This window comes from Eschrichtius robustus, chromosome 11 (assembly GCF_028021215.1).
Source record: "Eschrichtius robustus isolate mEscRob2 chromosome 11, mEscRob2.pri, whole genome shotgun sequence".
NCBI lineage: Eukaryota > Metazoa > Chordata > Mammalia > Artiodactyla > Eschrichtiidae > Eschrichtius > Eschrichtius robustus.
Window position 1 is genome coordinate 97,023,058 of NC_090834.1, and position 25,698 is coordinate 97,048,755.

General features: G+C 36.2%; 1 protein-coding gene across 2 annotated transcripts in view; it reads left to right on the forward strand.

Moving 5' to 3' along the window:
• TTC17 (tetratricopeptide repeat domain 17) overlaps positions 1-25,698 on the forward strand; it is a 149,961-nt gene that overhangs the window by 42,507 nt on the left and 81,756 nt on the right. For both annotated transcript variants that reach the window (XM_068555759.1, XM_068555760.1), the window contains exons 6-15: positions 9,469-9,578; positions 10,156-10,300; positions 10,742-10,881; positions 12,324-12,484; positions 13,978-14,090; positions 18,190-18,336; positions 19,694-19,809; positions 19,966-20,131; positions 21,299-21,376; positions 21,514-21,738. In XM_068555759.1, coding sequence (XP_068411860.1) covers positions 9,469-9,578; positions 10,156-10,300; positions 10,742-10,881; positions 12,324-12,484; positions 13,978-14,090; positions 18,190-18,336; positions 19,694-19,809; positions 19,966-20,131; positions 21,299-21,376; positions 21,514-21,738 — 1,401 coding nt within the window. The remainder of the gene's footprint in view (positions 1-9,468; positions 9,579-10,155; positions 10,301-10,741; positions 10,882-12,323; positions 12,485-13,977; positions 14,091-18,189; positions 18,337-19,693; positions 19,810-19,965; positions 20,132-21,298; positions 21,377-21,513; positions 21,739-25,698) is intronic.

A 25,698-nucleotide genomic window follows, 5' to 3' on the forward strand; every position in this document is an offset into this window, starting at 1 on the left:
TCCAAGATCATGTTGCTGGCTGATTCGGTTCCTGGTGAGGACTCTCTTTCTGGCCTGTAGATGGCCACCTTCTGGCTGTGTCCTTACATGGCTTCTTCTCAGGGTGTACATGGGGAGGGAGGGAAGGAGGGAGGGAGGGAGAAAAAGAGAGATAAATCTTCCTCTTATAAGGGGACTGGCCCTATTGTATTTTTAACCTTTATCACCTCTTCAGAGGCCCTATCTTCAAATATAGTCACATTGAGGGTTAGGGCGTCCATGTATGAATGGTTAGAGACACATTCAGTGTATAACAAGTGTCATGTAATTAAATTCAGGTCAGTATGGCTGGAGCTTGGTGAGCAAAGGGGAGGATGATAGGGAATGAAGCCAAAGAAGTAGGCCAGGGCCAGACTATGTAGGGCTCTGAAAGCCAAAGTTAGGACTTTGAATTTTATTCCAAGTGTGCTGAGAAGCTGGAGCAGAGGAGTAACATAATTTAATTAGTACTTTTAAAAGTACACTCTCAAACTTATATGGAGAAATGACTAAAGGAGGCCAAAATTGGAAGTAGACCATTAGAAGGTTAGTGCAGTAATTCACGAGAGAAATGAAGATGGTTTGGACTAGAATGGTTAGTAGTGGAAATGAAGGAACTTAAACTATTTCAGGAAATGTTTAGAAGTTTAGAAGCTGATTAATTAGATATGGGGAATGAGAGAAAAAGAGAAATCAAGGGTAATTCCTTAATTTTTGGCTTGAGCAACTTGGAGGAGCAGGGTTGGGGTGAGAGAAGATAAGATAGAGTTCTATTTTGGTCAAGTTAAATCTGAAATACCTATATGAGTCTGGAATTCCAATAGAGGTCAGAGCTGGGTATATAGATAGAGAATAATTGTTAAGTAGGGAGTATTTGTAGCCGTGAGATTACATAAGGTCATCTGGAGAAGAGTGAAGTTTGAGAAGAAGTCCTGGGTCCTCCTACATTATCTACCAAGCAGAGGGGGAAGGGCCAGCAGAAAAGATCCAAAGGATGTCCAGAAGGATGTGATATTCTAAGGGCCAAGGGAAAAAATGTGTTCCAAAGAGAGAATAATTAATAGTGACATTTGAACATTTATAGATTTGAGAGGAGATTTTATGAGAAATCTTTTTTAAATTTTTAATTTAAGTTTATTTATTTTTTATACAGCAGGTTCTTATTAGTTATCTGTTTTATACATATTAGTGTATACATGTCAATCCCAATCTCCCAATTCATCACACCACCACCCCCACCGCCACTTTCCCCCCTTGGTGTCCATATGTTTGTTCTCTACGTCTGTGTCTGTATTTCTGCCCTGCAAACCGGTTCATCTGTACCATTTTTCTAGGTTCCACACATATGCGTTAATATACGATATTTCTTTTTCTCTTTCTGACTTACTTCACTCTGTATGACAGTCTCTAGATCCATCCACGTCTCTACGAATGACCCAATTACGTTCCTTTTTGTGGCTGAGTAATATTCCATTGTATATATGTACCACATCTTCTTTATCCATTCGTCTGTCGATGGGCATTTAGGTTGCTTCCATGACCTGGCTATTGTAAATAGGGCTGCAGTGAACATCGGGGTGCATGTATCTTTTTGTTTTTTTGTTTTTTTGTTTTTTGTCTGTGAAATATATTAAAACTTTGCTGATGACAGTTGGAAATCAAAACATTAAAACTTTTAACATAATAAAATGGCTGTGTTTGTGAAGATTTTTTAAAAGTTTCCTAAACCAATAAGGGAGAAAAATTGAAAGGTAGTGAATATAATACAAATTAAACATCAATTGAAAATAGGAGTCAGTGTGTTAAAAAAAAATTAACAGGTCGCTCAGGTATAAAGGAGGTCATCTTAAATTTCTAATACTGTTACAGTATGTACAGCACAGCTGAGGTAGGGTGATGGACAGTATGACCTCTTGAAGCCCTTTACAATCTTTCTTTTTTTTAAATTTAATTTTATTTATTTTTTTATACAGCAGGTCCTTATTAGTCATCAATTTTATACTCATCAGTGTATACATGTCAATCCCAATCGCCCAGTTCATCACACCACCACCCCCACCCCCCAGCCGCTTTCCCCACTGGGTGTCCATACGTTTGTTCCCTACATCTGTGTCTCAATTTCTGCCCTGAAACCCGTCCATCTGTACCATTTTTCTAGGTTCCACATATATCCGTTAATATACGATATTTGTTTTTCTCTTTCTGACTTACTTCACTCTGTATGACAGTCTCTAGATCCATCCACGTCTCTATGAATGACCCAATTACGTTCCTTTCCATGGCTGAGTAATATTCCATTGTATATATGTACCACATCTTCTTTATCCATTCGTCTGTCGATGGGCATTTAGGTTGCTTCCATGACCTGGCTATTGTAAATAGTGCTGCAAGGAACATTGGGGTGCATGTGGCTTTTTGAATTATGGTTTTCTCTGGTTATATGTCCAGTAGTGGGATTGCTGGGTCATATGGTAATTCTATTTTTAGTTTTTTAAGGAACCTCCATACTGTTCTCCATAGTGGCTGTATCAATTTACATTCCCACCAACAGTGCAAGAGGGTTCCCTTTTCTCCACACCCTCTCCAGCATTTGTTGTTTGTAGATTTTCTGATGATGCCCATTCTAACTGGTGTGAGGTGATACCACATCGTAGTTTTGATATGCATTTCTCTAATAATTAGTGGTGTTGAGCAGCTTTTCATGTGCTTCTTTGCCATCTGTATGTCTTCTTTGGAGAAATGTCTATTTAGATCTTCTGCCCATTTTTTGATTGGGTTATTTGTCTTTTTAATATTGAGCTGCATGAGCTGTTTATATATTTTGGAGATTAATCCTTTGTCCGTTGATTCGTTTGCAAATATTTTCTCCCATTCTGAGGGTTGTCTTTTCGTCTTGTTTGTAGTTTCCTTTGCTTTGCAAAAGCTTTTAAGTTTCATTAGGTCCCATTTGTTTATTTTTGTTTTTATTTCCATTACTCTAGGAGGTGGATCAAAAAAGATCTTGCTGTGATTTATGTCAAAGAGTGTTCTTCCTATGTTTTCCTGTAAGAGTTTTATAGTGTCCGGTCTTACATTTAGGTCTCTAATCCATTTTGAGTTTATTTTTGTGTATGGTGTCAGGGAGTGTTCTAATTTCATTCTTTTACATGTAGCTGTCCAGTTTTCCCAAAACCACTTATTGAAGAGACTGTCTTTTCTCCATTGTATGCCTTTGCCTCCTTTGTCATAGATTAGTTGACCATAGCTGTGTGGGTTTATCACTGGGCTTTCTATCCTGTTCCATTAATCTGTATTTCTGTTTTTGTACCAATACCATATTATCTTGATTACTGTAGCTTTGTAGTATAGTCTGAAGTCAGGGAGTCTGATTCCTCCAGCTCCGTTTTTTTTCCCTCAAGACTGCTTTGGCTATTCGGGGTCTTTTTTGCCTCCATACAAATTTTAAGATTTTTTTTTCTAGTTCTGTAAAAAATACCACTGGTAATTTGATAGGGATTGCATTGAATCTGTAGGTTGCTTTGGGTGCTATAGTCATCTTCACAATATTGAGTCTTCCAATTCAAGAACATTGTATATTTCTCCATCTGTTTGTGTCATCGTTAATTTCTTTCATCAGTGTGTTATAGTTTTCTGAGTACAGGTTTTTACCTCCTTAGGTAGGTTTATTCCTGGGTATTTTATTCTTTTTCTTGCAGTGGTGATTGGAATTGTTTCCTTAATTCCTCTTTCTGATCTTTCGTTGTTAGTGTATAGGAATGCAAGAGATTTCTGTGCATTAATTATGTATCCTGCAACTTTACCAAGTTCATTCATTAGCTCTAGTAGTTTTCTGGTGGCACCTTTAGGATTCTCTACGTATAGTATCGTGTCATCTGCAAACAGTGACAGTTTTACTTCTTCTTTCCCAATTTGTATTCCTTTTATTTCTTTTTCTTCTCTGATTGCCATGGCTAAGACTTCCAAAACTATGTTGAATAATAGTGGCGAGAGTGGACATCCGTGTCTCGTTCCTGATCTTAGAGGAAATGCTTTCAGTTTTTCACCATTGAGATTGATGTTTGCTGTGGGTTTGTCGTATATGGCCTTTATTATGTTGAGGTAGGTTCCCTCTGTGCCCACTTTCTGGAGAGTTTTTATCATAAATGGGTGCTGAATTTTGTCATACGCATTTTCTGCATCTATTGAGATGATCATAAGGTTTTTATTCTTCAGTTTGTTAATGTGGTGTATCACATTGATTGATTTGCATATATTGAAGAATCCTTGCATCCCTGAGATAAATCCCACTTGGTTGTGGTGTATGATCCTTTTAATGTGTTGTTGAATTCTGTTTGCTAGTATTTTGTTGTGGATTTTTGCATCTATATTCATCAGTGATATTGGTGTGTAATTTTCTTTTTTTGTGGTATCTTTATCTGGTTTTGGTATCAGGGTGATGGTGACCTCATAGAATGAGTTTGGGAGTGTTCCTTCCTCTGCAATTTTTTGGAAGAGTTTGAAAAGGATGGTGTTAGTTCTTCTCTAAATGTTTGATAGAATTCACCTGTGAAGCCATCTGGTCCTGGACTTTTGTTTGTTGGAAGATTTTTAATCACAGTTTCAATTTCATTACTTGTGACTGGTCTGTTCATATTTTCTGTTTCTTCCTGGTTCAGTCTTGGAAGGTTATACTTTTCTAAGAATTTATCCATTTCTTCCAGGTTGTCCATTTTATTGGCATAGAGCTGCTTGTAGTAGTCTCTTAGGATGCTTTGTATTTCTGTGGTGTCTGTTGTAACTTCTCTGTTTTCATTTATAATTTTATTGATTTGAGTCCTCTCTCTCTTTTTCTTGATGAGTCTGGCTAATGGCTTATCAATTTTGTTTATCTTCTCAACGAACCAGCTTTTAGTTTTATTGATCTTTGCTATTGTGTTCTTTGTTTCTGTTTCTTTATTTCTGCTCTGCTCTTTATGATTTCTTTCCTTCTACTAACTTTTGGTTTTGTTTGTTCTTCTTTCTGTAGTTCCTTTAGGTGTAAGGTTAGATTGTTTATTTGAGATGTTTCTTGTTTCTTGAGGTAGGCTTGTATTGCTATAAACTTCCCTCTTAGAACTGCTTTTGCTGCGTCCCATAGATTTTGGATCATCGTGTTTTCATTGTCATTTGTCTTTAGGTATTTTTTGATTTCCTCTTTGATTTCTTCAGTGATCTCTTGGTTATTTAGTAACGTATTGTTTAGCCTCCATGTGTTTGTGTTTTTTACGTTTTTTTTCCCTGTAACTGATTTCTAATTTCATAACATTGTTGTCAGAAAAGATGCTTGATATGATTTCAATTTTCTTAAATTTACTGAGGCTTGATTTGTGACCCAAGATGTGATCTATCCTGGAGAATGTTCCATGTGCACTTGAGAAGAAAGTGTAATCTGCTGTTTTTGGATGGAATGTCCTATAAATGTCAATTAAATCTATCTGGTCAATTGTGTCATTTAAAGCTTCTGTTTCCTTATTAATTTTTTGTCTGGATGATCTGTCCATTGGTGTAAGTGAGGTGTTAAAATCCCCCACTATTATTGTGTTACTGTTGATTTCTTCTTTTATAGCTGTTAGCAGTTGCCTTATGTATTGAGGTGCTCCCATGTTGGGTGCATATATATTTATAATTGTTATATCTTCTTCTTGGATTGATCCCTTGATCATTATGTAGTATCCTTCCTTGTCCCTTGTGACATTCTTTTTTTTAAAGTCTATTTTACCTGATATGAGTATTGCTACTCCAGCTTTCTTTTGCTTTCCATTTACATGGAATATCTTTTTCCATCCCCTCACTTTCAGTCTGTATGTGTCCCTAGGTCTGACGTGGGTCACTTTTAGACAGTATATATATGGGTCTTGTTTTTGTATCCATTCAGCGAGCCTGTGTCTTTTGATTGGAGCATTTAATCCATTCACATTTAAGGTAATTATCAATATGTATGTTCCTATTACCATTTTCTTAATTGTTTTGGATTTTGTTTTTGTAGGTCCTTTTCTTCTCTTGTGTATCCCACTTAGAGAAGTTCCTTTAGCATTTGTTGTAGAGCTGGTTTGGTGGTGCTGAATTCTCTTAGCTTCTACTTGTCTGTAGAGCTTTTGATATCTCCATTGAATCTGAATGAGATCCTTGCCGGGGAGAGTAATCTTGGTTGTAGGTTCTTCCCTTTCATCACTTTAAATAAGTCATGCCACTCCCTTCTGGCTTGTAGAGTTTCTCCTGAGAAATCAGCTGTTAACCTTATGGGAGTTCCTTTGTATGTTATTTGTCATTTTTCCTGTGTTGCTTTCAATAATTTTTCTTTGTCTTTAAATTTTGTCAGTTTGATTACTATGTGTCCTGGCGTGTTTCTCCTTGGGTTTATCTTGCCTGGGGCTCTCTGTGCTTCCTGGACTTGGGTGGCTATTTCCTTTCCCATGTTAGGGAAGTTTTCAACTATAATCTCTTCAAATATTTTCTCGGGTCCTTTCTCTCTTCTCCTTCTGAGACCCCTATAATGTGAATGTTGTTGCGTTTAATGTTGTCCCCAAGGTCTCTTAGGCTGTCTTCCTTTCTTTTCATTCTTTTTTCTTTATTCTGTTCCACAGCAGTGAATTCCACCATTCTGTCTTCCAAGTCACTTATCCGTTCTTCTGCCTCAGTTATTCTGGTATTGATTCCTTCTAGTGTATTTTTCATTTCAGTTATTGTATTGTTCATTTCTGTTTGTTTGTTCTTTAATTCTTCTAGGTGTTTGTTCTTTAATTCTTCTAGGTGTTTGTTCTTTAATTCTTCTAGGTCTTCATTAAACATTTCTCGCATCTTCTCGATCTTTGCCTCCATTCTTCTTTGAGGTCCTGGATCATCTTCACTATCATTATTCTGAATTCTTTTTCTGGAAGGTTGCCTATCTCCACTTCATTTAGTTGTTTTTCTATGGTTTTATCTTGTTCCTTCATCTGGTACAAAGTCCTCTGTCTTTTCAGTCTGTCTGTCCTTCTGTGAATGTGGTTTTCCTTCCACAGGCTACAGAATTGTAGTTCTTCTTGCTTCTGCTGTCTGCCCTCTCTTTAAATTAATCTAGGGACTTCCCTGGTGGTGCAGTGCTTAAGCATCCGCCTGCCAAGGCAGGGGACACAGGTTTGATTCCTGGTCCGGCGGCAAGAAATCTTACAGATTTTTATTTAAAGATGTATTTTTCTCTTTGAATATACTATGATGAGTAGAGTATTCTGCTTATCATGATGCTTTTAGTAGTTCATGTAGAATTTTTATTTTTTATTTGTGTAGTTTTAAAAATAAATTTATTTATTTATTTATTTTTGGCTGCATTGGGTCTTTGTTGCTGCGCATGGGCTTTCTGTAGTTGAGGCAAGTGGGAGCTACTCTTCAATGCGGTGCGCGGGCTTCTTATTGCAGTGGCTTCTCTTTGTTGTGTAACACAGGCTCTAGGCACGCAGGCTTCAGTCGTTGTGGCTTGCAGGCTCTAGAGCGCATGCTCAGTAGTTGTGGCGCATGGGCTTAGTTGCTCTGCAGCATGTGGGATCTTCCCAGACCACGGGTTGAACCCGTGCCCCCTGCATTGGCAGGCGGATCATGTAGAATGTTTAATTGATCTTTTTGTCCCAATTCACAATATAAGGTTTAAAAATAAGAGATTAAAAATCATTTGTTGACTTAAAGGAAAACTTTCTCAAAAGGCGACTAAAAAGGAGACTGAAGCCTAAGTCATAAGTCAAGTGTGAAAGAATATAGTATTCCGTAACCAGCTACACTTAGTGCTGAAATCTTTCGTTGCAACACTCAAGAATCATATTTTTTCCTTGAAGATAGAATACTTAAGGATGATTAATAAAGAATTATACTAGTTTTACTCTTTTTTTCTTAATATTTATTTATTTGGTTGTGCCACGTCTTAGTTGCGGCAGGTGGGCTCCTTAGTTGTGGCCCCAGGGCTCCTTAATTGTGGCATACAAACTCTTAGTTGCGGCATGCATGTGGGATCTAGTTCCCTGACCAGGGGTCGAACCCAGGCCCCCTGCATTGGGAACTCAGCGTCTTATCCACTGCACCACCAGGGAAGTCCCATACTAGTTTTAGTCTTAAAGATAACTTTTTAAAATAAAATAATTGGTCCTTCTTAAAAAAGAAAAGCTATATAAAAATCAAAAAAAAGGGAAATTAAAAATTATAATTTAAAAAGTCAGAGATAATTGCTGTTTTATGATATATTTTTGGAGTTTTATTTTTACACATCTTTATAGCTAAAACTTTATTATCATAGGATAAATTTTTATAGTGAAATTTGGGGATGAGAGGATAATCACATTTTTAAGGCTTTTCAAATGTGTATTGTCAAATTGTCCCCCAGCGATGCTGTACTAACCTAATATTTCTACACTTAATATCTGAAGTTAGCATACACTGTAGCCAATAGTGAATACTGGCATTCTTTCTAATCTTTGCCAATTTTTAAAAGGAAAACTTGTATCTCTTTAATTCTTTTGTTGTTGTTGTTAACTTTTATATCTTTTCACCTGCTAAGTAGTCATTGTTTCATATTTTTGAATTGTCCATGTTTTTGGCCCTTGTTCTTTTGGTTTTTTGTTTCTCTGTTTAGAATTTTTATGAGGTAGCTACACATTAATGATATTAAGTGTTGGCTGTCATATGTTTTTCCCATTTTATCTTAAACTTTATGACTTTTTTTCCATGCTGAATTTGATATTTCTTTCTTGGGTTTAAACTTACTTACATTGAGTTTTTGACATGATTCAGTTTAGTCTTATGACCTCTATGTGGTTGAAATTTAGTATATGTTAGGGGACAAAAAAATCCAAGCCACAAAAGGAGAAAACCTATCTGAACTTCTGTTTAATTTGACTAAATAATGCACTTATTACTACATACTAAAGACTTACTTTTTAGCAATGTAAAGGTCTGAATTAGTTTCTGAACACACATGAGAAGATGACAAAAATTTACCTTTCACAAAAGCATAAGCCTTTCATTTGTTTACATACATACCTTCATTCAGATTTTAAATAAATAGGAAACTTTGCAATATGTTAATTTCAGGAATTTAACGTTGGAACAACTAGCATTTCTAAGTAGGTTAGATCCTGACTTCTAAAGTCCTGAAACAAGGCCCAAGTTGTGACCACTTGGTGGGATTTTTCGGCTTTATTTCCCCATTGTTAGATAGCCTGGGGTTGGACAGTCTCTCTGTTTAGATCACACCTTAATACACCTGATCAGCTAATGATCAGCATGCTCTCTTGACAGGGGTAGTTTATTTGTACTTTGTCCTCTGCTTTGTCGCTACTGTAATAAGTCTTGGTTTTCTTCATCAGTTTCAGACCAGACAGAGTGTAAAGGTGCTCATTTTGAACATTCTGAATTGAAGAAACTATCTTGAGTTATATTTGGTTGTCATTTTATTTGTTTAATTTCTAGAACTCTTCCTCGTGGGTACTATATAACATGGCTTCATTTTACTGGAGAATAAAGAATGAGCCGTATCAAGTAGTGGAATGTGCCATGCGAGCACTTCACTTCTCATCCAGGTAGGATTCCTCCCCTTCTGGACCTCCTGATTTTCCATGTAACTCAGGACTGTTAAAATACATAAAAAACAAGAAGAAGAAGCATTGTGTTGTACTTACATTCTCCTCCATCCCTGTTGCAATTTTTCCCATCACAAAAATGATAGATGTCAAAGAGTTCAAAGCGATAATGGCATAACATACTTCTGATTTCTGTTAAGGAAAAATATATAATGTAGATGCCCTCTGATTCACTTGAGAATTGAAACTAAGGAAATTGGTTGGAGGAACTATCATAAATTAAATTATTCTCAAAGCAAATATAAGCCCTAAATACATTTTAAAAGCATAAAATCTCTGCCAGACCTTATTTTTGTGGCAAAACTTGTAGCTATCAGATTGAGTAAGCACCATCAGTTATGTAAAATTAAACATTAGGATTTTCTTAAATTATTTTCCCCATCTGTAAGTAAACTCCAAGTTATTTTCCTAAGCTCAATAACTTTGAATGTAATTTGCCCTTGTCAGGTAGTTATAGGCAATTGTGGAGCACATGCTTCTTTCCTGACATCTAATTACATCTTCCCTTCTCTTTTAGGCACAATAAAGACATTGCCCTGGTCAACTTGGCGAATGTTCTGCACAGAGCACACTTCTCTGCTGATGCTGCTGTCGTGGTCCACGCAGCTCTGGATGACAGTGACTTCTTCACTAGCTATTACACTTTAGGAAATATATATGCAGTAAATACAACTTTTTTTTACATGAACCAATCTAGTTGCTGTTTTCTTTCTTTCTTTCTTTTTTTCCAATAAAAAATACCCTTTTCCCTTCTTTTGGTCCAAACAGGGGGATAGAAATGAAGAAATTAAGGGAAAAAAACTTCATAGCAATAATGAATCATAAGTGTTTTAGCCTCTTCACAAGAAAGAAAATAAATAAATTGACACGAATATTATATTCCTTTAGCGTACTCTTCTTAAAATAGCAGTACTTCCAATTGAACCATCCTATATAACATTGCTTCATGTTATGGAGATTTGACTACTGATCGAAATAATATTCACTGTATGAGATTTGGTGTGATCTCATAAATCATAAGGGGATTTGGACGGATACAACCAGGCTAACATTTTTCCCCCCTGTGTTTGTGTATGTGTGTGTGTTTGTTTTTGTCTCTTCAGATGCTTGGGGAGTATAACCACTCAGTGCTCTGTTATGACCATGCTTTACAGGCTAAACCTGGGTTTGAGCAAGCTATAAAGAGGAAGCATGCTGTCCTGTGTCAGCAAAAACTCGAGCAGAAATTGGAAGCTCAACATAGGTAACTAGGAGAAAAAATTACTGAAGCACCAACACTGTAGAACCTTAGGTTAGACTTGTGTAGGGTGATATCAGTGTTAATTTGTTCATTAGAATTAAGAAAAACACCTTTTCACTAATGCTAGTCCTGTCCTTTTTCTCCAATCAGGAGGTTTAGCACAAGTCAGTGGTTGTATAAAGGTTTCCAGGAACTAGAGAATATTTACAGTAAATGCCGTCATCTAAGTCTTAACAATATTGACAATCTATTACTTGTATGAAGTCAGACGGAGGAGGGGGTGCTGCCAGATGCTCAGTAATTCTATTGATTACATTTTTATTTCCATAGAATACACTGTCAGTAAAATCACTTGCGCATGCTACATTTGAGCTTTCTCTCCTTTGACTTCTAAGGTTGGGCTACTGTTATGTTGGTTAAGTGATGTTGAGAGAGATTATTTGGCCCACATTTTAATCAGATTTGTGTAAGTTGCACAGTAATGGAATTCTGTTGTACTTGGTCCTTGTAGTATACTTAAAAAATATCCTGTGTTTAATTCTATTAATAATAGGGCCAGTAAAGGAACTTGACATAACTCAGAAGTGAATTGTTCATCTCTTATAGAATTAGCCTTAATGTTTTGAGTGTACTTTGATTATTATAGAATTAAGTGGAGATTTGGATTTCATTAAACTTTTGCCTATTTTCCAATCTGTTTAAAAGCCTAATGTAGTAAAAAGGAAAGAATGATAGCTTGTTTATGCCTGGCTTTGTTATACCTGATCAGAACTTGCCCTGGCTGAGTTTCTTCCAATATTATGCTCTTCTTATACAATCTGTGCAGCTATTAAATCTCCATATGTTAACAGTGTAATAGGCAATAAGATTTTTGTGACTAAATGTAATCAAGCAGCTGATTTATTGATACCAGGTGGTAGGGAATATTCCTTTATAAGCAGTTTCTGTGTTTTTTTCCCCAAATCTGTAAACCAAGAAGCTACAGTGCAAGAGCAAGGCATTGTGGCCTCTTCTCTTAACCTTGTCTTTAGGTAGAATCAAAGGAAAAGGTGAAAAGGAAGATTCTAGAGAGGCTTTGAATGTCCGTGGAACTGACACAGTCTTTGTGGAGGGAAATAGACTTGTTAAATATATAAAGCTTTATAGTATTATTTATTGCTATGTATCTTATCTGGCACCTGAAGAGTCTAACACACCATTTAATGTCATTAATTGTTGTGTTTATGGGAAGAATTTCACATCCACCTTTTTTCCCCCAAATTTTAATAAAACAATAGTATTTATTTAGCCCCATTGTTCTTGAACTTGTGATACAATGATTGTATGTTAAAAGTCAAAATCTAGCAATTTTTGCTGAGAACCAGAAAATCTATGTATTTAAGTGGGTTTAAAAATCCATAATTTTAAAGCTCTGTAACTTTTTCCTGTTATTAAAAAATGCTAAGATCCCTCCAGCGAACACTGAATGAGTTGAAAGAATATCAAAAGCAACATGACCACTACCTGAGACAGCAGGAGATCCTAGAAAAACATAAGCTGATTCAGGAAGAGCAAATCTTAAGAAATATCATCCATGAGACACAGATGGCAAAAGAGGCACAATTAGGTAAGTACTGATTCCAAGTAATTGAAGACAGGTTAGGAAATTCACTTCTAGTGTGCTTTACTTTCATAACTTTCATGTAGCCATAAAGCAGTATAAAATTGTGCTTATGACTTCTCTCAGTCTTAAAATGAAATCATTACTATGGGTATACCAGCAGGCCTGAGGAGCTGGTTTGATCCTTCTAACTTTTTTTTAGTAAAAAGTAAAAACCAAATTTTTAAACTAAAAACCAAATTTTAAAGTAAAAACCAAGTCTTTTGTATCCTAAGAGTCTTAACAGTTTGTTTGCCCTCTATGGCTTACATTGATGCTTCTCTAACTTTGGTATGCATATCAGACTTTTGGAGATCTTGTTAAAATGCAGATTCTGATTCAGTAGGTCTGGGTTGGGGCCTGAGATTCTGTTATTCTAACAAGCTCCTATTTGATGCCTGTTGTTGCTAGTCTGAAAACACACTGTAACATGGCCCTACACCAATTTAACGCAAGCTAGACACACCCTAGAATCAAAACATCCACGCTTTTCAGCCAACAGTGGCAATGAGGCTAAATGTTCTCCTTTTTTTTTTGCCCCATTAAAAACAAATGTTTTATTTTACAAGTAAGATTTTAGACTAGACTTTGTCTCAAATAGGAAAGTAATCAGTGGAATACTTTCAGGGGGTTCTGAAATCCTCCCCAAAATTATACATAGTATTGTGTATATGCACAATGTTTTTTTCTGGTAAGACGGTATGTAGCTCTTATTAAAATCTCGTACAGTCTGTGACCCCAAAGTAGAACCACTGGTCTAAAGGAACTTGCGTTGACAGGATATCAGTGATTTGATTGTATCCAGAATGTTTCATTTCTGATTAAACCCTATGGGAGCAGATATGACAACTTGACACCAAAGAATAAATGAATAGAATCCCTTATATTACATCCTTCTCCCTTGGTAAATATATTGGTCTGTATAGCCTCTTGATCTTTGACCCTTAGCTGTGAACGTCTACAGTCCATTTTACAATCCACCTGACAAGTTTTCTTTGCTATTTTGAGTGTAAAAAGTATGTTCAGTCCTTGGGATTATTTACTGCTCAATCAGTACTGAAATGCAACCAGAGCGCATATATATATATATATATATATATATATATATATATATATATATATATACACACACATATACATATATTCTCTCCAGAGAGATGGGCAAAGTCTTAAAACAATTTAATCAATAGATTTTACAGTCATGGAATGCAATTGCCAGAAGGAACCTCACTGATTATTTAGTGGAGCCCATTTGTTTTATAGGTGGAGAAACAGGCTTCTTTAGAATGATTTAATTTAATTAACCATTAATAAGATTTCCCCTGGATAAGTTTCCCCTCTGTAAGTACTCTGCCAGGCTCTGAAGAGTACAGGGTTGATACTACACGACTTAGACTTAAGAAAATCATGTTGGCATTGCTGATCTTTTTCATCAATTTAAATTTCCTTTCTTATTCCAGGAAATCATCAGATATGCCGTCTGGTCAACCAGCAGCATAGTTTACATTGCCAGTGGGACCAACCTGTGCGCTACCATCGTGGTGATATCTTTGAAAATGTGGACTATGTTCAGGTCTTTTTCTTAGTCTCTTCTAGTTCTTATAAACTTTTACATATCTAAGAGTAATATCACTTTCCCCCCCTTAATTCCTTATATAATTGATCTCTAAAATGTGTGACCATCATTTAAGGTTTTGAGTATCTGTTATGTTTATGAAGTCAGATTTTATAGAGAGTACTCAGTTACTCCATGAATGACATTTTTGTTTCCCAAAGTACTGGCTGTATTTTCTTTTCATATGTGTTTAATTCTTTTCTTCTTTACCAAGAGAGCTAGAATTGGTCTGTGACTCAAAGCCTTTACCTCCCCTTTTAACTTACTTTAGTAAGACCTATAATTTAAAATTTGGGAAAGAGTAGCCGTGCTCTTTCCTGAAGTCATCAGTCCAGTTATGTTGCTTCAACCAAAAACGACATCAAAATGATCATCTACAAAAAACGTTTATTAAGCGCATTGCTGTGTGCATGTTTTCTCTTTCTTTCTGTCTCTGTATATGTCCACACAGGTAGATACACATATACACACAGTCATACACATACATAAAATCCTAGCCTATCTAGTTGGGAAGAAATAATACATAAATATAATGATACCAGATAGCATGTAACTGATGCTGATATAGACAGTAAACACAACCAGAGTCCAATTTTCATCCAAAAGGATACTGGAAATAAAATAACATTTATCCTATCCTATAGAAAACCCATCATGTTCCTTAATCATAGATACAGAAATTTCTAGCAATAAGCAGTTAAAATAAGAGATCAGGACAGCTTCTATAGGAAGACAAACCATGGAAAATTAGAACTCTTTAATTTGGAAAAACCCAGACTACATTGGGAAAGAGTAAGAAATAAAAATTTAGAGGCCGTTTAGGAGGAGAAGTAGTAATAGAGACCAAAAGCTCCCTATGATTTTTGTGAGCCAGCTCCTAGCAATATCCCATGTTTGGTTTTCAAGAGTAGTAAAGGAAGAACAGACTTACACCCTCTGGGACTCTAGCTCCCTGTCTTAAATCCAAGCATTTTAAGGGGAAAAAGGGAATATTTAGAAATGAAATATACCAAAACCAAGTGTAACTTTTAGATATCATAGTGGTCTCAAGACAGACCGTTTGGAAGACTGCCATGTGCCAGTGTAGATTCCAACATTATATATCCATAAATTTCATCATCACTATATAGTGAAAGAATCTGTTCCTGTTCATAAAGGCATAGAGCTACAAATTCATCATATTCATTCCTTTTTCTCATCTCTTTCCTACTCCATCCCATCCTAGTCCCATTCTCTTTATCTAACAAGGTTTCAGAAATACACAGGAACTATGGTATCTTGTGAGAATATCAAATATTGTTGTACCTTGGTTTAGAGGTAGACTATACATATATTTTTTTAACATCTTTATTGGAGTATAATTGCTTTACAATGTTGTGTTAGCTTCTGCTATATAACAAAGTGAATCAGCTATATGTATACATATATCCCCATATCCCCTCCCTCTTACATCTCCCTCTCACCCTCCCTATCCCCCCCCAGGTGGTCACAAAGCACTGAGCTGATCTCCCTGTGCAATGCAGCTGCTTCCCACTAGCTATCTATTTTACATTTGGTAGTGTATATATGTATGTGCTACTCTCTCACTTTGTTCCAGCTTACCCTTCCCCCCACCCCGTGTCCTCAAGTCCATTCTCTATGTTTGTGTCTTTATTCCTGTCCTGCCCCTAGGTTCATTAGAACCTTTTTTTTTTTTTTTTTTTTAGATTCCATATATATGTGTTAGCATGTGGTATTTGTTTTTCTCTTTCTGACTTACTTCACTCTGTATGACAGACTCTAAATCCAACTACCTCACTACAAATAACTCGATTTCATTTCTTTTTATGGCTCAGTAATATTCCATTGAATATATGAGCCACATCTTCTTTATCCATTCATCTGTCGATAGACACTTAGGTTGCTTCCATGTCCTGGCTATTGTAAATAGTGCTGCAGTGAACATTGTGGTACATGACCCTTTTTGAATTATGGATTTCTCAGGGTATATGCCCAGTAGTGGGATTGCTGGGTCATACGGTAGTTCGATTTTTAGTTTTCTAAGGAACCTCCATACTGTTCTCCATAGTGGCTGTACCAATTTACATTCCCACCAACAGTGCAAGAGGGTTCCCTTTTCTCCACACCCTCTCCAGCATTTATTGTTTGTAGATTTTTGTTGATGGCCATTCTGACTGGTGTGAGGTGATACCTCATTGTGGTTTTGATTTGCATTGCTCTAATGATTAGTGATGTTGAGCATCCTTTCACGTGTTTGTTGGCAATCTGTATGTCTTCTTTGGAGAAGTGTCTATTTAGGTCTTCTGCCCATTTTTGGATTGGGTTGTTTGGTTTTTTGATATTGAGCTGCATGTGCTGCTTATATATTTTGGAGATTAATCCTTTGTCATTTGCTTCGTTTGCAAATATTTTCTCCCATTCTGAGGGTTGCCTTTTCATTTTGTTTATGGTTTCCTTTGCTGTGCAAAAACTTTTTAAGTTCCATTAGGTCCCATTTGTTTATTTTCATTTTTATTTCCATTACTCTAGGAGGTGGGTCAAAAAGGATCTTGCTGGGATTTATGTCACAGAGTGTTCCGCCTGTGTTTTCCTCTAAGAGTTTTACAGTGTCTGGCCTTACATTTAGGTCTTTAATCCATTTTGAGTTTATTTTTCTGTATGGTGTTAGGAAGTGTTCTAATTTCATTCTTTTACATATAGCTGTCCGGTTTTTCCAGCACCATTTACTGAAGAGGCTGTCTTTTCTCCATGGTATATTCTTGCCTCCTTTATCAAAGATAAGGTGATGATATGTGTGCGTTTTATCTCTGGGCTTTCTGTCCTGTTTCACGACCTATTGTTCTGTTTTTGGGCCAGCACCATACTGTCTTGATTACTGTAGCTTTGTAGTATAGTCTGTAGGCAGGGAGCCTGATTCCTCCAGCTCCGTTTTTCTTTCTCAAGATTGCTTTGGCTATTCCGGGTCTTTTGTGTTTCCATACAAAGTGTAAAATTTTCTGTTCTAATTCTGTGAAAAATGCCATTGGTAGTTTGATAGGTATTGCATTGAATCTGTAGATTGCTTTGGGTAGTATAGTCATTTTCACAATGTTGATTCTTCCAATCCAAGAACATGGTATATCTTTTCATCTGTTTGTATCGTCTTTAATTTCTTTCATCAGTGTCTTATAGTTTTCTACATACAGGTCTTTTGTCTTCTTAGGTAGATTTATTCCTAGGTATTTTATTCTTTTTGTTGCAATGGTAAATGGGAGTGTTTCCTTAATTTCTCTTTCAGATTTTTCATCGTTAGTGTATAGGAATGCAAGAGATTTCTGTGCATTAATTTTGTATCCTGCTACTTTACAAAATTCATTGATTAGATCTAGTAGTTTTCTGGTAGCATCTTTAGGATTCTCTATGTATAGTATCATGTCATCTGCAAACAGTAACAGTTTTACTTCTTTTCCAATTTGTATTCCTTTTATTTCTTTTTCTTCTCTGATTGCTGTGGCTAAAGCTTCCAAAACTATGTTGAATAATAGTGGTGAGGTGGGCAACCTTGTCTTGTTCCTGATCTTAGAGGAAATCATTTTAGTTTTTCACCATTGAAGGCTATACATATTTGAAATTGACTGTCCAATAGTTTTTAATGCCTAAATGATAGCTATATTAGACTCTTAAGAACCCTTAAACACACTAATTTTATAGAGTAGTGATCATTTTAGTCTAGGTAGGGGAGAGGAATAATGAATCAAACATCTAAATCAGCTAATCATTAAACCTAAAAGAGACTAAATCATAGAAAGGAAGTAGTGGGACAGGAAAACAACCCACACTAGTTTTCTCACACATCAGTATCATAGTTGATTGAAAGTTGCTAGCTATGCATTATCTGTGAGAGAATACTGTTGGGGCACAGTTCTGAAAATTAAAGATCTGATTGCCTTTTAACTGACCTACTTTGTGATTTCCTTCTAATTTTGAGTATTCATTAACATTTTGGGGTTGAGTTAAATCTTATTCACAACTCCTTTTCTGCTTTCAATTTGATTGAACTTTTCTTTTCATTTTCTAGTTTGGTGAGGATTCATCAACCTCCAGTATGATGTCTGTGAACTTTGATGTTCAAGCAAATCAGAGTGATATCAGTGATTTGGTCAAGTCTTCTCCCGTAGCCCATTCTGTTCTCTGGATCTGGGGCAGGGACTCCGATGCATATAGGGTAAGTTAGTAGAGGATGATGAAGGAGTTTCCTCTAACAGACAAGATTTCTTAAAGCAATGGCCCTCAACCCCACTGATTAATATGGCCCCAGTCACTGTTCAGCTTAGTTCAACAAGCATTTGTTAAGCTTATATTAAATGGAAGGCATTCTGCTAGGTGGTAAGACACAGGGTCTGTCTTGAGTTCTTGCCAGTCAAGTGGGGCAGATGGACACCCTGATTTCAGTTCAAAGCTCTGAGCTCTGAGTATAATCACCAACCCTCACAAGTTTCCAAACTTGACCTAAGTGTGGGCTTGTATGTACTTCACTTATTTAATCAGCATTCTTTTATTGAGCCTCCAACTGTATACCAGGCTGATACTATGAATATAGTACGCAAGTTCCTTGCTCTGCTGGAGCTCACATTCTAGCAGAAGATACAGATAATAAACAAGTAAATAAATATGTATTTCTAACCTAGCTAAGAAATAATTGTATGTTAGCCAATGGGGATACCAACATATGAAGACAGAAACCATGTATTTTTTATTCAATATTAAATTTTCAGAATTTAATTGTGTTTTTACTCTAACAGAATTAATACAGCCACTTATTATTTAATTATGTCTAATATAAATTCCCAAGTTTGAAAGCTTCAGGCTATAAGTTTAGTAAACCTCTGGTACGTGTTATTTATATTTAGAAAGACGAAATTTTACAAATAAAATAATAATTGTTAAACTTCGGCATTGGCAAAGAAAAGGTCTTAGTTAAGGGAAAAATAGTTTTCTGTGCCAGTTTTTTAAGTGTATGTATGCTTCCAGGTACAAGTCACAAACTCCACCTCAAATTGACTTAAACGAAAGAAAATTCACCTCATATTATAGGAAGTCCAAAGATAGAGCAAACTTTGGCTTTGGTTGATTCAGTGGCCCAGTGACCCATTTCTTTCCTTTTCTTTAATTTGCTATCCACTGTATTGGTTCCATCCTGAAGCCTGTCTTCCTCATGGTACTGAGGCGACAGCCAGCAATAGCTGGAGCAACACGGTTTTTGATCCTATGTGGCATAAGAGACTAAGACTGGCTTTTCTTTCTTGGAAGCCCCAGGCAGACCTCTCCTTGTGTCTTACTGGCTCAGCTGAGTTAGGCCTGCCCAACCCTGAACCAGTCTGTGGTAAAGCAAGTAGAATTACTGACTTAGACTAATAATCTGCAGTAGAAAGGATATTATAGAGTCTACCACAGTGTCTATATCTTAAAATACTAAATTGTTTCTCGGTTATCCTAGTATATTTATGTTCTTTTAAAAGTTCATTTAGCATATTGAAGTATTGAATCTGAAGAAATTTATGAGAAACTTTCTTTTTTATTAGGACAAACAGCATATTCTGTGGCCTAAAAGAGCAGATTGTGCAGAAAGCTATCCCAGAGTCCCTGTTGGCGGGGAATTGCCAACGTATTTTCTGCCTCCGGAAAACAAAGGACTCAGGCAAGTGCTGATGGATTTGGCAAAGCACTTGATTCTGCATGATTATCATCTGGCGGTTCTTTGAGAGCACCAGCCTTGGACTTGAAAGGTTAAGTCTTTATTTTGAAGTCACCCAAACTTTGAAAATATGAATTTTGTTCCTTTTTCTTGTGCCAGGATCCACGAACTCAACAGTGATGATTATTCTTCAGAAGAAGAGGCCCAAACCCCTGACTGTTCCATAACTGACATCAGAAAAAGCCAGACTCTGTCCTACTTAGTCAAAGAATTAGAGGTCCGCATGGATCTGAAAGCCAAAATGCCAGATGACCATGCACGAAAAGTAAGGCTCACTTAGGCTGGTGTTATTGCCGTCCATTCTGGTTGACTTCACAAGCCTCATAGGTGGAGCAAAAATTTGATAGAAGGCAGTTGTTGAGCTTTAAGTTTATAAAACTGAAAGATAGAGTTAAAGATTTGGTGAAATAATTAAGAAGTCAGTCATGCTATTGAAAGAATGCCAGTAAAGTGTTCCCCAGGGTTGCTATGTACATAGACCACCTAAGCAGTGTTCCTCTAAGAGGGCTGCAAAGATGAGTAACACAGAACTCTGTTTACCTAGTGGAGGCCATTCTGACCACTGCAGTTTAGCTTTACATTCTCCAAGCTTCCAGAAGTTTGTATAAATTGAAAGCTTGAAGATTCTCTTTCCTTGGCCTTATCAACCCTGCTTTGCGCTCATACGAGGTCCTTAGGAATTTGTATGAATTTGATAACTACTTTGCAGACAGTATAAATATGTTCTGTTATGCTGTTTTCTTTAGTTCCTATTAGCAATGTATAGCTAGGAATGTTTTATTACTGAATATAAATCCTATATTAGATACCATTCCATAGGTACAAATGAAAAAATTTACTTTTTACAGAGAAAACAGACCATCACCATGACCTTTTTTTAATTTAATTTTAAAACTGTGAGCAGTTACTACTTATATTCAGCATTTACTGAGGCAAAAAACATTATGTTCCAGGCACTGTTTGGAGTTCTAGGAATACAAAGATAAATAGACCATGATCCCTACCGTAGAGTTGCTCACAGTTATATAAATGCTGCAAGAATATAAAGTAGATTAATTGAGGATCTGGTGCTTTTCCAGCTAGGAAGGATAGCAGATTTTAATTGCATCAGGTGTTGCATGCTTTGCTTTCTGAATAATTTCTCATTTGGTTCTGGACACTTAGGTTGACTTTAACGGGGAAATGATAGATCACCTTAATATGTATGTGGTGTATATGTCTTTTAACTTTTTTTAATTAAAGGAAACTAAGGCATACGTGAGCAGGGTAACACCTGTTGTAATGTCAATGACTGCATGTTATGTATATAATTATAAATATCTATTCAAATTAGCTGTTCCTGAGGAGCTCAAGACTGTTGTCTATAGAAATTCTTTTCAAGTGTCTTCCCTGTTATTTTCAATTGATTCAGTCTTCCTTTTGATGTTTTCAGATTTTACTTTCCCGTATTAATAACTATACTATCCCAGAAGAAGAAATTGGGTCTTTCTTATTTCATGCTATTAACAAGGTGAGTTGCCTACTTCAGATATCTGAAATTTAAATGCTTAGTAATTGTAATTAAAAGTTAAAATGCATGTATTAAAAAATCCTTTTTAGAATGAGTACTGTATTCTTGTATTAACTGAAGTATTTGGGGTTTTTCAGCCAAATGCTCCTGTCTGGCTGATACTCAATGAAGCTGGACTCTACTGGAGAGCAGTAGGAAATAGCACCTTTGCTATTGCTTGTCTTCAGAGGGCTTTGAATTTGGCTCCCCTTCAATACCAGGATGTTCCTCTTGTGAACTTGGCCAACCTTTTGATTCACTATGGCCTTCATCTTGATGCCACTAAACTGCTGCTTCAAGCTTTGGCCATCAATAGCTCTGAGGTGAGGTTTTATGTTTCTTTGTCGCAATATATACTAAGTAGTGATCACTCAAATTCAGAGTATAATATGTATTTTTATAGAGAGGGCATAAAAAAAACTCATGTTTTATTTTTGAGTAGAATTTGCATATTGTAAGAGGGCTTTGTTTTATTTTTGATGTGTTCATCTCTTTATTTTAAATGAATGAAGTTTATAAATTATACAGTTATTTTTTTAGAAACTTACATTTACATAAGAATGACATGGCTGCTAAAAATATACTGCCACATTTTTATGTCTGAAACATCTGCTTCTCACTTTATCCAACTCATTACAGCATGTACATTGCATAATATTATACTGTTTTACAGCTTTAATTTATAGATACCTTTATACCAACCAAGCCAGAGCACAGTTTAAAGGTTGTTTTGATAAGGATAGATAGGTAGGTTGATAGTCATGCCCTGAACCTCCCACATGCAGTCCATGGAGTTGTGTCACTGCTTTGTAGTTAAATATTTTATTTCATTGTTTCTAAAATACCACTTACTTTTTTTTTCATATTTTAACATCTCTGAAATAAGGATGCATGTTATAATTGATGACATCTTAGGTTTGATGAATGCAGTTATAATAAATATATAGTTAAATTGCTTTTATACTTAGTGTCTAAATGTTTCTGAGTTTTATACGCAAAGAAACTTTTAGAAGAAGTGTGCATGAATGGCTTAGGTTTATTTGAAGTGTCCTAAAACTGATTTTTTCAGTATTAGAAGAGAATGTTGCCTGTTAAGAGTTTCCTTTGAAATACACAAATTCACAACTGGATTTTAAGTAAAAGTTTATAATCACTGTTATACAACAGGCCAAGTTGCCAGAGAAGTACATCAAATCTTAATCAAATGTTTACTATGTGCCAGATGTGGCGATAGTAGAACAGATGGTCTATATGAGATGTGATAAAGTGAACACCCACAGCTGTATTCCCTTGATACTTTTCATGGTTCACTTTTTTCTGCCACCAGCCGAGGCAATTAGGCAGTATTCTTCTGAAAAACAAAAACAAAAAACGAGCTCCTTTAGAGATTAGTTGCCTTTTCATATTTGAAAATTATACTAAAATTTCAGTTAAATACTGTGGCACTGCAACAAGAATAAAAATATAAATCAATGAATCAGGGTAGATACCCCAAATACACCTTAATCAGACCCTACCCCCAGCTGTTGACATTTGGAAATATTTCCTTATAAGCTTTCCTTCTATGTAAATATTTCATAGTGTTGTAACTTTACTGTACTGGTGATCTTTAAAGCCTATTATATAAAAAAATTTATTACTACCTAGTTTTAATAGCCATCAATGGTTGTATAAAAGTTTGATGAATTGATATGTCAGAACTTACTCCTCTGTTGCTGGATGTTTAGGTTGCTAATATCAGTAATGATTTTCTGGATGAGACCTTTTCTGTTTTCCAGATAATTTTCTTAGGAAAGAGTGCTAGTAGCAGTGGAATTACTAAGTCAATAAGAGAATGAATATTTTGATGGCTTTGATACAAAATACCAAACAATCCACAAAAAGATTTGGGCCAATATATATTGTCATAATCAAGATCTATAAATATTCATTTTGCTTGTATTGTCACCAGAATCAGTTGAAGTAACTGCTAACTTTTATTGATTGTTTACTAGAGCCAGACATCATACTAAGCACTTTACATGTAAGAACTCATTTAATCCTCAAAACAACCCTATGAGATAAGATTTACCCATTTGATAGAAAAAGAAAGCCAAAGGGATTTACAGAAAGTCATAGAGCTTGGATTTGTACTCAGGGAGAGTGGCCTTTAGAGTTCACACTTTTATAGTCAAGTCACACTGCTTCTGTATTAACGTTTGTAAAACAGATTTAGTTTAAAAAATTTCATTTCTCTGTTGTAACATAAATTTCTTTATCTTATTTTAAGGATATTGTATTTTTTTAAATGTTTATTTATTTATTTATTTGGCTACGCCGGGCCGGGTCTTAGTTGCGGCACACAGGATCTTCGCAGCATGTGGGATCTTTTTTTTTTTTAGTTGCAGCGTGCGGGATCTTTTTATTTTTTATTTTTTAGTTGGGGCACGCGGGATCTTTAGTTGCGGCATGCAGGCTCTTAGTTGCGGCATGTGGGATCTAGTACCCTGACCAGGGATTGAACCTGGGCTTCCTGCATTGGGAGCTCAGAGCCTTAACCACTGGACCACCAGGGAAGTCCCTGTTTTATTGTTTATTGTTTGTTTGTTTGTGTTTCTGGCTGCATTGGGTCTTCATTGCTGTGCGCGGGCTTTCTCTAGTTGCGGGGAGTGGGGGCTACTCTTCGTTGCTGTGCGCGGGCTTCTCATTGCAGTGGCTTCTCTTGTTGCGGAGCACAGGCTCTAGGCGCACGGGCTTCAGTAGTTGCAGCGCGTGGGCTCACTAGTTGTGGCTCTCAGGCTCTGGAGCGCAGGCTCAGTAGTTGTGGCACACGGGCTTAGTTGCTCCATGGCATGTGGGATCTTCCCAGACCAGGGCTCGAACCCATGTCCCCTGCATTGGCAGGTGGATTCTTAACCACTGTGCCACCAGGGAAGTCCCCTATTTTATTGTATTTTTAAAGTAAAAGTTTATGTAGGCATTTTGCTCATTTTGTTAGAATTTGTTTTTTTTTTTTAATTTTACATGAACTCTTTATACAATAAAGTCTTTAACTCCATCTGTCATATGTTAAAAAAATTTTCTCTCTTTGCCTTTTTATCTTAGCTTTTAAAACTTACCTTAATTTTCCATCTTTTTCCTTTTGATTTCTATTGTTAGATTTAAGGTGTCCTCATAAGAAGTCTGAAAAAAAAATAGTTCTATTTTGTTTTCTCTGGTTTGTCTTTAAATAGTTGACTCTCAGATATACAAAGGTCTTTTCCTATGTTGTGTTCTAGATGTTTTACAGTTTCAGGTTTCACATTTAGGCCTATGATCCATTTCAAGTTATATTTTCTTTGCAATGTGAGGTAGGGATCGAAGTTCATTCATCAAAGTTCATATCCAAACGGATATCTGGTTGTTCCAGGACCATATCTCAAGAACAGTACACTTTCCTTATTGAGTCACTTATCACCTTTGCTCTGAACTCCAGACTCCTTTATCCAACAGCTTTCATGACACCTCCACTTGAATGTCTAAAACACAGTCTAAAACTACAGGCCAAAACTAAGCTCCTTAACATTGTTCTAATTTGTTCTCAGTCTTCCCCATTTCAGGAAACAGTAAAGCCAGTATCTCAGGACAAAACCTTTGAGCCATCCTTCGTACCTTTCTCCTTCTCTCAGGGCAGATTCAATCTATTAACTAATCTTGCTGATTCTGTTTTTAAAATATACCCAGAATTTCACTATTTACCATCATCTCCACTGCTATCTTATCTACACCATCATTGTCTTTTATCTAGATTATTTCAGTAGCCTCCTAACTACCTTCTTGGCTTTCTGCTTTTGTCACCCTACACTCTATTCACAATGCAACAGTCAATGAAATTCTTACTAAAAGTCTGATGTTGTCAGGGACTTCCCTGTTGGTCCAGTGGTTAAGACTCCACACTTCCACTGCAGGGGGCACGGATTCGATCCCTGGTTAGGGAACTAAGATCCCACGTGCCACGCAGCGCAGCCAAAAAAAAAAAAAGAAAGAAATTGCATTATGAATAAATACAGCACCAGTAGTGCTCAACATATGCTAAACTTATATGTGAGTATTGCTTAAAGGGAGCCGCTTCCCCTCTCCTTTCACCTAAATTCTCTCCATCCCATAGCCAGAATTGAAAAATTACCTTCTACATTGAAAAAACACAAGAAACAAAGTTAGTAATTTTTTAATTTAATGTCAGATGTTGTTATTTGTCTGTTCAAATCTCTGTGGTGACTCTCCATGTAACTCACAGTAAGAGACAAGAATTTATAATGATGTAG